The 12,427-nt window shown below is 54.7% G+C and overlaps 1 protein-coding gene across 1 annotated transcript in view; it reads left to right on the top strand.

The window, feature by feature from the left end:
* Positions 1 to 12,427, top strand: part of AGBL1 (AGBL carboxypeptidase 1) — a 472,681-nt gene that overhangs the window by 97,770 nt on the left and 362,484 nt on the right. Inside the window, exon 18 of the mRNA XM_040969772.1 lies at positions 125 to 278. Coding sequence (XP_040825706.1) covers positions 125 to 278 — 154 coding nt within the window. The remainder of the gene's footprint in view (positions 1 to 124; positions 279 to 12,427) is intronic.

The raw sequence follows: 12,427 nt of genomic DNA, 5'->3' as shown, positions 1-12,427 counted from the left end.
CAGCACACACGCCTCCCCAAACTTCCAATGGGACGACCTGCACTTTCCAAATTATTGAAGCCACCATTGCCTGCTGTTGTGCTGAGCTCACACCAACTGTGCGGTCTGCTCTTTCCTGTTCCAGACACATCTTGAGCTGCTGGGAAGAAGCGTTAGCCACAGCCAGGTCTATTTCCGACAAGAGGTCCTCTGCCACACGCTGGGAGGGAACGCATGTCCTCTGGTGACCATCACGGCCATGCCTGCATCCAACAGCGCTGACCATCTGGAACAGCTCCGTGAGTAAAGCCAGCACTCTCTCCTCCCAAACTTGGGTCACAGAGGTGGCCCTCTGCATCCTGACTCTGGTTGGAAGCATCTAATGGCTTGGGTACATGTCTATGTTTATGAGACACACATGACAGGGCAAAGATGAGGGCTGCTGTCAACAGGGCACTCACTCTCAAAGACACAGCAGAGAGCACTTTGCCATGCAGGGCACCCAACAGCCAGGGCATCGGCCACACCTCCAACTTATGATCCAGGAAACTTGCTCACACCCCCAAGGACACATTCATATGGACGCACAGAGAGACACAGAAATGCAGAGGACTAGACACAGGATCTCCACACCCCAACACGCATACACACAGGATCGCCACACCCAACACACACACACACACACACACACACAGAGGATCTCCACACCCAACACACACACACACATACACAGGATCTCCACACCCAACACGCACAGACACACAGGATCTCCACACCCAACATGCACACACACACACACACACACAGGATCTCCACACCCCAACACCCAGGCACATGGGATCGCCACACCCCAACACACATACACACAGGATCTCCACACCCAACACGCACACACACACAGGATCTCCACACCCAACACGCACAGACACAGGATCTCCGCACCCCAACACACACACACAGGATCGCCACACCCAACACACACACACACACACACAGGATCTCCACACCCAACACGCACACACACACAGGATCTCCACACCCAACACACACACACACACACACAGGATCTCCACACCCAACACGCACAGACACACAGGATCTCCGCACCCCAACACACACACAGGATCTCCACACCCAACACGCACACACACACAGGATCTCCACACCCCAACACACACACAGGATCTCCACACCCAACACGCACAGACACACAGGATCTCCGCACCCCAACACACACACAGGATCTCCACACCCAACACGCACACACACACACAGGATCTCCACACCCAACACGCACAGACACACAGGATCTCCGCACCCAACACGCACAGACACACGGGATCTCCACACCCAACACGAACAGACACAGACACACACACACAGGATCTCCATACCCGACACACACACACACACAGGATCTCCACACCCCAACACGCACACACACAGGATCTCCGCACCCCAACACGCACACACACAGGATCTCCGCACCCAACACACACAGACACAGACACACTTGCAGGTGTACCCAAACACAGAAGAGTTCTGCAGGCACTCCCAGAGATGTGCCAGAGGCACACATGTGTGTACACACACACACGCACGTGGATGCCTTCTGACGTTTGGGTCCTGAGCATGAGTGGGCTGAGCTGCCACCAGTGTGGGTCTCTGCTGCAGGCACAGACCAGGCTGGGTGAGGGCGCCTGTGTGCCAGGAGGGTGCTCTCTGCACGAACCTGCCTGGGGGAGGGCGGAAAGGAGACCTGGCTCTTCCTGGCAGTGCACTGGCCGTGTCCACGCGTGTCCAGGTTCTCCTATCAGCCACTGCCAGTGGCTCTGAACAAGCCAGATGATCAATGCCTGCTGGGCTCCTCAGAAATAATGAGGCCCGAGACGCTTTTGTGAGCGCTTCACACATGAGGGTAGTTTCTGTTATGAATTCCCCCTTGTGGAGGAGGGAGACTCGGGATCTGGGGCCAGCTTGCCAAGCATGGTCAAGGTGGGTGTTATCTGTGAGACCAGGCGGCAGTGGGCAGGACTCCGGCCTGCCGTTAGCACGCTAGGGCGCATGATAGTGTCAATCATAACCGGGGAGGAAACAGTTGTCAGCAAGGGCTGAGGTGGGGGCAGTGGGGAGGACGAGAACTCTTGGTGCCCGGTGAGGGGTCGGAGCAGGCAGGCTCCGTGAGCCCTGTGGGTTAGTTAGTAAACAAGTACTCCCACGCAGTGCTGGCTTTGTGTCTTAAGTGTGTACTAATCCTCCAGCTGCTCTTCTGTGAGGCCTCGTGGGCAGTGGGGCCCTCCCTGGCTGGCTGGAGGAGTGCCGTTCACATGTGCATGGGCAGGTGGGCAGTGGGGCCCTCCCTGGGTGGCCGGATGAGTGCCGTTCACATGTGTATGGGCAGGTGGGCAGGTGGGACCCTCCCTGGCTGGCTGGCTGGCTGGAGGGTGCTGTGCCAGTGCCTGTGGAAAGGTGGGCAGATTGGCAGGTGGGGCCCTCCCCAGCTGGCTGGAAGCTGCCATCCTGTGCCTGTGGGCAGGTGGGGCCCTCCCTGGCTGGCTGGAGGCTGCCGTCCCGTGCCTGTGGGCAGGTGGGGCCCTCCCTGGCTGGCTGGAGGCTGCCGTCCCGTGCCTGTGGTCTGGTGCTGGGGCAGTGGTGGCCTTTGTTCCTGGGGAGACCAGAGCTGTGGTAGGCCGTCTTCGTTGCACAAGGCCCTGACTGTGCAGATTGTGTTCCACCCCTCTGTTGACATCCTGACATTCATCTGTACATTTTAGCCAGGGCCTGGCTGCCAAAGGGGGTGTAACTGGTGGTGGGTGTGACCCAGGGCTGCATCTGGTTGGTGGTGAGGCCAAGCCCTTGGCTGCTCCCGTGTGGTGCAAGGCAAATGCCGCCTGGAATCCTGCAGCCTGTGTTGATTATAGAGCTGACTGGCATCTCATCCCCAGGGGTCTTCTCAGAGCCCCCATTTTACAGATGGGTCAACGGAACCCGGGGAGCTTTAGTGCTATGTTCTGGTTAGGTACCAGATACTGGAGGGCACACATGTCACACATGTACTGATGCCAGCGTCTGTGGCGATGTGGCATGGCTGCATCCTGGCATCACAGCTTCTCTGGCTTGCTCTGTGTCTTCTGCTATCAGGGCCTCACTCAGTTTTGAAAGCCACTTGTGTGAAGTCATTGACAAGTCAACATGCTTCTCGCTCCGTCTCACAGTGAATTTTGCATTCCTGCTTTCTCGGTGCCAGGAAGGAGGGGTGTTGATCAACCTTGAGCTCAGTCTACTTGAACCCTGGCTCTGAGGCTGCGTGAGGGCAGTCTGCACTGGGGACCTTGCAGGTATGCCCTGGACAGGTGGGGTTGGTGTCTACCATGGGCATGGCAGATGCTGCTTGGCAGGTCTGGATCCCATAGAAGAGGGCCAGGTGGTCCTGGAATTGTTGCTGATGCCAACTTCTTGCCAACATGGCGTGCAGGGGGGTCCAAGCAGTTGGGTTTCTGCCATCAGTCTCTGGTTCCTAGCTTTGGCTTGGCTCCACCTTGGCTCTGCAGGCAGCTGGGGGTGAACCAGTGGATGGGAGAGCTCTCCCGGGATCTGGCTGGCTGGCTGCTGCTTTTGAAGGAAGCTTGATCTGTGATGGCACATGTGTATGGCCTATAGCGTGCTGCTTGAGTTCTTGTATGCACGGGGACTCACCCAGGCTGGCCACCATTTCCCTGTCTTTGGAATTGCTTCTGGCCTTGGTCTTGGAGCTCCTTCATCTGACTTGTCCTCTAGGATGCTGCACACGTAGTTGCCCCTGCACTCATTGGCAGTGGGGCCTTCTTCCTTTGACCCTGCTCATTGGTTCCGAGCACCTCCCTTCCTCTCCCAGCCTTTCCGTTCACTGTTCCTCGTTCAGACTGAGGGGCTTTTTGCTTTTTTAATCTTCATAGGAGGGACGACATGTGGTAATTCTGTGCCTTGTTTGTCATACTTCACGCGATGTCCTTCAGTTTTAGCTGTTTTGCTATAAATGATAGGATTTCATCCATTATGTGGCTGAACTGTGTTTCCCTGTATGCATGTGTACACACACATGCCATGGCTTCTTAACTCATTGGCCGATGACAGACGACTTGACTGTCTTGGCTGTGTGGGCAGTGTGACCACAAGTGCAGTGGAATTGGTGTCCTGACATGACGATCTCGTGTCTTTGGGGTGCATTCGCAGGACTCGGATGGATCTTGGGCCTGCTCCGTTAGGAGTTTTCTGAGGAACCTCCATGTTGATTTGCACAGTGTCCACAAGCAGTGTGAGAGTTCTTTGTCCACATCCTCACAGAATTCGCTGCTCTCTCTCTCAGTAATAGCCACGTTGAGGGGTGGGATGGTGTCTGCTTGTGGTTTGGATGTTCCTTCCCAGGTGGCTGGTGATACGGGACTCTTTGTGGACTCTTCGTGTGTGTGTTGGCTATTTGTATTCCCTCTTTTAAGACTTGTCTATCCATGCCTGCTGCCCACTTTTAAACTATTGGTTGTTTTTCTGCTGTTGAGTTTATTGAGTTTCTAATATATTCTGGGTATTAATCCTTTGTCTGGGAAGTCACTTGCAAATGTTCTCTCCCTTGCTGTTGGAGTCTGTCACTGGTCATCTGCTTCGCTATACAGAAGCTTCTGAGCTTCCCGCATTCCCTTTGGTCTAGTGTGTCTTGTCTATACTTTTGAGGTCTTAATAACTCATTGCTCACGCCAATGTCTTGAAGAGTGTTCCCTGTTTTCTTGTAGCAGTTTCGTAGTCTCAGGCTTTGCGTCAAGGTCCTGAGGAACTTTCTTGAACTGATTGTTGTGTCTGGCAGGAGGTCGGGATTCTGTCCAGGTTCTGTTTAGGCCTGCATAGTTGGTTCCCAGTTCTAGCAACTTGGTGGAAAGGCTGGGCTTTCCGCTTACAAAATCCTATGAGCTACACACAGGGAGAGTTTGACTTCTTTTCTCTGTTTCAGTGGCTTTCTTTCTCTTCCCTGTCTGCTTGTAACGATGCTTCTGCTACTGCGTCCAAGGACTGTGGGGCAGCTGGAGGATCTTACTGTGTCCCAGCGCGGGGCTTTCAGCTTTTCCCTGTTTGCCATGTTGGCTGTGGGGTTGTCCTATATGGCCCTAATTTGTGGAATGTTCTTATTGTGGAGTGATGTTGAGCCCTATTCTCTACCTGTGACTGGTCACTACCGCGGCTGACAGGGAAGACGGTAAAAGAAGCCACCCACACTCCCTGGTGCCCTTAAGCGTGCCTGTACAGCACAAGAACCACTTCACCTCCTCTGAGCCTCCAAATATGAAGTGTTGATTTAGGGAGAGAGCAGCCAGGGAGCCCCAGGCCCCCTGCCCCCAGGCCCCCTGCCCCCAGACCCCCTGCTTCCAGGCCCCCTTCCCCCAGGCCCATGCCTGCCTCCAGGCCCCCTTCCCCCAGGCCCCCTGCCTCCAGGCCCCCTACCTGCCTCCAGGCCCTCTACCTGTCTCCAGGCCTCCCTGCCTCCAGGCCCCTTCCCCCAAGCCTCCCTGCTTCCAGGCCCCCTTCCCCCAGGCCTCCCTGCCTCCAGGCCCCCTGCCTCCAGGCCTCCTGCCTCCAGGCCTCCCTGCCTTCAGGCCTCCCTGCCTCCAGGCCCCCTACCTGCCTCCAGGCCTCCTGCCTCCAGGCCTCCTGCCTCCAGGCCTCCCTGCCTCCAGGCCTCCTACCTCTAGGCCACTCTGCCTCCAGGCCTCCCTGCCTCCAGGCCCCCTACCTGCCTCCAGGCCTCCTGCCTCCAGGCCTCCTGCCTCCAGGCCCCCTGCCTCTAGGCCTCCTGCCTCCAGGCCTCCTACTTGCCTCCAGGCCTCCCTGCCTCCAGGCCTCCTGCCTCTAGGCCACTCTGCCTCCAGGCCTCCCTGCCTCCAGGCCCCCTGCCTTTAGGTCTCCTGCCTCTAGGCCCCCTGCCTCCAGGCCCCCTACTTGCCTCCAAGCCCCCTGCCTTCAGGCCCCCTGCCTCCAGGCATTCCTGCCCAGGACTTAGCCTTATCTCAGAGCCAGGAGGGCTGTGCTGAGCCAGCGGCAGGGCTGGGCTGGCCAGGCAGACAGTCTCCTTTGCCCTTGCAGGATTATCGCCGAGTCTTAATTCAAAAAACCCAGACAGGAGAGCTGACTGTGGGTGCCGTGGGGGGGACGGCCCTTTTCAAGGCTGGCTCCCCAGGGCTTGATCTGAGGCTTGAACCTGGAACTCACTGCAGGCAGTGTATTGATTATTTTGGTTTTGTTTTTTCCAGGTTCTGGGCTCCAGAGACTCTCCCAGAAGCATTTATTTCGTTTGATTTATTTTTCAAAAGCACTTTGTTTTAAGAAACCTGTTTTCCTGGAATCGTTAACCTTACTTTGGGGGTAGGTGTCTTTATCTCCGTCATCCCCAGGCCTGCTGGCTGCCCACTGCATCTCTCTGTGGACCCTCCACTTGGCTCACAGGAGAGAAGCCTGCGCAGCTCTGGGGACAGGAGCTCTCTGTCTGACCTTGGCAGTGGACAGTGAGCAGGGACCGCCCTGAGGCATTGCCCCAAAGCTCTCTGGGAGGAGACTTTGGTGATGAAAGGGATGGTGACAGGACACCAGATCCGCTGAGTACCAGGATGGAGGTGGATGAGGCATGAGAACAGGCCAGGCCCTTCCTGCTGCAGGCCATGGGGTGCTGGGGCACTAGGCGGGGGTTTGCCCCTCAGAGAGAGGTGGAGAGGGGAAGCTGAGTGTGAGGGGAGGCAGCAGAGCCACCGGGCAACGGAGCCGGTGGCGCAGGCCTGGCATGGCCTCGAACGGAGAGCCTTTCAGGGAGCGCTTTCCAGAGCCGTGAGGTCCCCACCCCCCAGCCGGATAGCTGACATTGTCCTCCTTGCTGTGCTCCTCAGAACGTCCAGGCCCCCTTTGTTCCAGGGGTCCACTGCTGTGGGCTCCACTGCTGAGGGAAAGCCGCCATGCTGTGGCTGACTCCCCTGCTTGGACAGCTTCTGGTTGAAACCTCCCTGAGAGAGCTGCCCGCTGCAGCCAGGCTTCCCTTAGGAGCCACGTTGCTGCCTGGGGGAGGGAGTGTCCTTTCTTTGAGAACTCTGCTTCTCCAGGTGAAGGGACAGTAGCTGAGAGGATCCTAGGGAGGCTGTGTGAGTGGCTACAAGGAGGCCGCTAGGCTGCCTGAACCAGACCCCTGCAGGCTGCACTGTCCAAGGTCCCTAGCTGAGCTGACCCCTGCCTGCCCCAGCTCCTGCCCTGGGTTTCCAGGGCAGCTAGGAGGGGCACACAGACGGGTCACAGCCACAGAAAGCAAGAGTACCTTGCTCCTTTTCTCTTTACATTCTTACAAAAGCAATGTTCTAGCAGCCTGCCATTATGCTAAAAGCTTTTGCTTCGAAGACAATAGCTCTTCTGAGAAGAGAGATTTACCTGGGGTCCCCAGGGTGTAATGAGCTTCCACAGGCACCTGCCGGGGGCTGGGAGTTGTCACTTGTAAGTGCTTTTAAATTAGAACAAAGTGGAAAAATACACAGTTACAGAATTCCTCTTTTGGCTTCTTTGCAAATCATTTTCTGTCCTCTCTGGCCTTTGCTCTTTCTGAGACACCTGATGGGGTTTGAAGAGTGAAGCTCTCTGCTGGGGACACTGGAAGACAACAGTGGCCTAAGTGAGACACGTGGACGAAGGGAGAAACCTCTGTGTGTCCCCCAGAGGCTCATGAGGCCCAGTGCGGGTGTGGGATCTCGGAGCCAGAGCGCTCGCTGCAGTCCGGTGGATGTCTGCTGCTTGGCAGGGCCTGGGCTGCGGACGGGGCTGGCAGGGACATCCCTTACCCTGGCTGAGCCACTTCTGATTTTCCTTTTTCTGCCAAGTGCTATGCATGTGGCTCATCTCATTTAACATAAGGATCTCTGATTTGATCCATTTTGTGTCCAGCAGCAGGATTTCATTCGTTTGCATGGCTGAGTAATATTCTATATATATGTATATGTGTGTTTGTATTATATACGTGTAATATATATATACTAATTATAATTAGTTATGTAATTATAATGAACTATATACATATAACATATACACATGCACACCGTTTGAAATTTGAAACTCAGCGACCAGTGACTGGACATCTGGGTAAGTTTCATGTTGTAATTGTGATTGGGCACAACTAACACAGGAGTACGGTATGCCTCTTATGTGCTTGCTTCGTTGCCTTTGAAGTATTCCCAGGCGTAGGAATGCTGGGCCACACGGTAGATCCATTTTGACATTCTTGAGAAGTCTCTATGCTGTCCTCAACAGTTTGTATGTGCAAATGCTGATTTATAGGTCAGCTTTGTAGCCCACAACGTTAGCGCAATTGTGTATTAGTTCCAGCAGTGTTTGTGTCGTCCTCAGTCAGAAAGAGTTGGCAGGTTTCTTCCCTGTGTGCCTCCTGTCCATTTGCTTGGCCTGGCTCCTATGGCTAGGATGTTCAGGGTTACACTGAGAACGCGTGGGAGCAGGCACCTCTGCCTTATTCCTCATCTCATTTTTCCCCTACATGACAGATTTGCTTTTCATCCCTTTTTTTAAGATTTATTTTATTTTGCTTGGAAATTCAGAGTTACAGAGAGAGGGATAGACAGGTCTTTTGTCTGGTTCACTCTGCAGACATCTGCAATGGTTAGCGCTAGGCCAGTCTGAAGCTGGGACCCAGGAGTCTCCCTGGTCTCCCATGTGGGCGTGGAGGCCCAAGGGCTTGGGCCAACCTCTGATGTTTTCCCAGGGCTTAAGCATGGAGCTACATCAGGAATCGAAGCAGCTGGGACAAGAACTGCTGCTCATATGGGATGCCAGTGCCGGCGGGTGGAGAATTAGCCCATTATGCCACCACACTGGCTCCTGTTCATGTTCTTAAAGGGCAACTCGCAGCTCTTCCTGCTTGAGGATGAAGTTGGCCATGGACTTGTCACTTACTGCCTTTGTCACGTTGAGACACACTTCTTGGAAGGGTGTGGAATACTCTGCACCTGCAGTCGTGGTCATGTGACTTGTTGATGTTATAACTGCAGTTACCACCTGCTCCTTGTGCATTTTTCATGGGCCATAGTTGTACTTACTGTAGCACGTGTGCTAGCCTCTTAATGTGCGAGTATGTTTTGTTCCTGGCTTTATGTTGAACACTTTAGCATCTCTGTTCCTCGGGGTGCTCTGTGATTTTGCCCTCTTGCCGACTTTGGCTTCAGGCTCCCGCTGGCCTTGTAACGTGAGTTTGGAAGCATTCCCCCAGGGGTGTGATAAAGGATGAGAGTGTCCTAAAGGCTCCGTGGGCGTCTCCAGGAAGCTGCCAGGGGTCAGTTTTGTGGTGACTGTTTCGGTCTCCTGCTGTTGGTTGGTGCAGGCTACTGCTCATGTTCAACCTTTTTGGGGTGTATGTTACAAACGTGTTTGTTTTGGATAGTCATTTGTTGGCACAGAACTGCCTACAGTGAGGAACTGTCTACAGTGATTTCCTGGGATTCTTTGGAACTCTGTGGGATCTGTTTTGTTGTCTCTTCTTTCATTTAAAATGTTAAGTCTCTTCCCTTTGTCTTAAGTCTAGGTGAGGGCTTGTCCATTTTGTTCACATGTTGGAAAAGTCAGCTGTTAGTTGACCTAGGAGCTCCTGGTGGGCCATCTAGACTCCTGGTGAAGCCCTAGGGAGGGGCCTAGTACCTGGGTCAGCAGGTGCCTCAGCCTGCAGGCATGTGTGAAACTGGGGTCTGCCTTGGTGGGCCTGCAGGGGTTGTTGGTCCCCCAAGTGCACCTGTTGACTAGAGCTCAGCAAATGGCCTGGAGGCTGGCTTCTCAAGGACTGGCTGACTTTACCATGTAACCCTGCACCTGAGGGCCCAACAGAGCCAGGGACGGTGGGGACAAGAGGCCAGCCTGCCAAGGTGCTTGTGTTGGAGTAATGAGTAACAGTAACCCCTTTCTCCACCCCTACACATTGTGTCCAGGGGACCCCTGTGGAGGTAAGGCTTTGTTTTTGTTACTTAACTCATAGACAAAATTTGAGACAAAATATTGTGCTTGCTTCCCTTTGGTGAGAACTGAGGCTAAAGCCCTCTGTGGGTACGGGGGTAGCTCTGTGCCCACCTGTGCTTTTGGATGCCTGCCTGGGGTGAGCCCTTCTTCCCTCTGCTTTCCTGAGTCCCTTGCATCCTTCTAAGCAGGAGCTCGGGGTCTCCAAGGCTCAGCAGAAAACCTCAGGAGGCAATGTACCTGAAGCCAGCTTGTCTTCAAGCATTCGGGCCTCAGTTTGTTGTTGACATGTGCAGGTGTCCTGTCTCAGCCCAGCTCATTTGTGCATCGACAATGGGCGGAACTACTTCAGCACTTGGGCTGCTTCTTCTGGAAGACTGTTCAGGGTGCCTAGCCTCTAATTCTTTTTTTAGAATTAATTTTATTTTTATTGGAAAGTCAGATATACAGAGAGGAGGACAGACAGAGAGGAAGATCTGTCCGATGATTCATTCCCCTAGGCTACCTTGCCGGGCTCAGTCCCTAATTCTTTAAGAACTGGGGGTCCCATACACTGATCTTTCCACCTCACTGGTGCTGCCCCTTCCTGTTATAAAGGAGTGTGGATACCAAGGTTTTGCTGCATGCTGTTGTGGGCAATGTGGATTTAGAAGTTTGTTAAGACTTGAAGTAGTACATGTGCTGTTCTGGGTTTGGAGAAGCCATTTTTCCTGCTGAAAAGAATACCCTTTTTCTTATGATGCTCTGGCGAATTCACCCCAGCATGAGGCTGCTCAAGGATCCCTGAGTCCGGATTCCCACCGGGGACCAGGGGTCCTTTGGGCCCTCTGTCCGCCTTGACCCAAGGAACATCTACGCAGAGCATGCGCTTTTTGGTTGGCTGGCCTACCCAGAGCGCCTTGTCTGTTGGGTGTCAGTCACTTGTGTCCAGCATGAACACTAGGAGGCTCAAAGACGGCCAGCATGGCCTCCTGCCCCTGGGTGCCCCTGCTGTGGACACGCTTCGTTCCCTTGTGGCTGGAAGAGAGGCTCTGGTGAGGTCCCATGCAGGAGCTCCAAGCACAGAGTACCAGGGTCCTCAGGGCGTCCGGGGCTTGACGGATTCTTGGCATGATTAACCAGTAGCTCTAAAAATCTGGGACCTAGCGAGGTGGAAGTACCTGGGGTGGGCCTGGCTACTTTTCCAAAGTGACTGCTGGTGGCCTGCAGGAGCCCTGCGTCCTCTGTCACAGGTGAGTGAGTGAGGGGGACTTTTGGCAGCAGGGACCTCCTGCCCTGCGGTGAAACACACAGGACACAGAATGGCTTGACTCACGGGATGGCGAGACTATTGGCTCTGCCTTCTCTCTTCTTGAAAGAATTGGGGCAGAATCACTTTGGAGAGTGGTCCTACAGTGTCCAGTGTATTTCCCAAGCCCATGCGTGGGGCAAAGATGCTTGTCGGTGGGAGTCCTGGAGGCTGTCTTGAGCTCCTCTGTGGAGCCCATTTCTCCCCATGGTGGGCAGCATTGCCTCTCCCCAGCGGCATGGCGCCCAGGGCTCACTGGGTGTTGGGGCTGCTCAGGGTCTTGCATGTCTGCCTTCCTGCAGATTGGCATGGGCAATATTGCCTCTCCCAGGCAGCATAGCGCTTAGGGCTCAATGGGCATCAGGGCTGCCTGGGCTCTTGTCTGTGTGTATGTGCCTTCCCCCAGGCTGGCGTGTGCAGTGTTGCTTCTCCCAGGCGGCATGGCACCCAGAGCTCACTGGGCATTGGGGCTGCCAGGGGTCTTGTATGTATGTGTGCCTTCCTGCAGTTGGCCTTCTGGGGCTTGCTGAGCTCTGGTCCAGATTTTGACATGACAGAATTTTCCAGAGCTAGGGCGTTACTGGCATGTTGCAGAGCACTTTGCACTTGGAAGAAGCGATCCTGAAACTGATCGGGTAAAGCTGGAATTGGAAAAACCAGCAGGGCTCCCTGGACCCCAGAAGCCACGACAGAGCTTCACTGTCCCAGGCAGGATCACGGGGCGGGGACACTGAGCAGAAAACGTTTTGTTCTGTCTTCAACATCAGTGAGCCCCATCGTGAGCAGTGTGACAAGCGAAAGGGGGACCTGCACTTGAACAGACCAGGCTGTGCGCGTTCTTGGAGGCCTTGGGTAATCCTGAAGACTCCGAGTGTCTGCGAGGCTAGGGGAGCAGCAGGGCTGGGAAGGGGCGGCGGCCCCTGGGCCTGAGTCGTGCTGCAGCCCCACTTGGCTTATCCTAGCTTCCTCAGGCCTCTGGGTCTTCAGCTCGGAGAAGTGTCAGTGACTGTCGTCTTTGTCCAGGCACACAAAGTAGCCTTGTTCATTACGATGCGGAATGCTCTGGAAATAACCAAAGGATTCCTGCATGCCAAACGGCACTGCAAGCACACCATGGCAAATCCCGTTTATTCCTTGTGATCGAAAAGAAATGTC

This window comes from Ochotona curzoniae, unplaced genomic scaffold (genome assembly GCF_017591425.1).
Source record: "Ochotona curzoniae isolate NIBS_2020 unplaced genomic scaffold, NIBS_Ocur_1.0 scaffold_4701, whole genome shotgun sequence".
Lineage (NCBI taxonomy): Eukaryota > Metazoa > Chordata > Mammalia > Lagomorpha > Ochotonidae > Ochotona > Ochotona curzoniae.
Note: the sequence above shows the minus strand (reverse complement) of the source record. Positions and strands in the feature narration are given on the sequence as shown.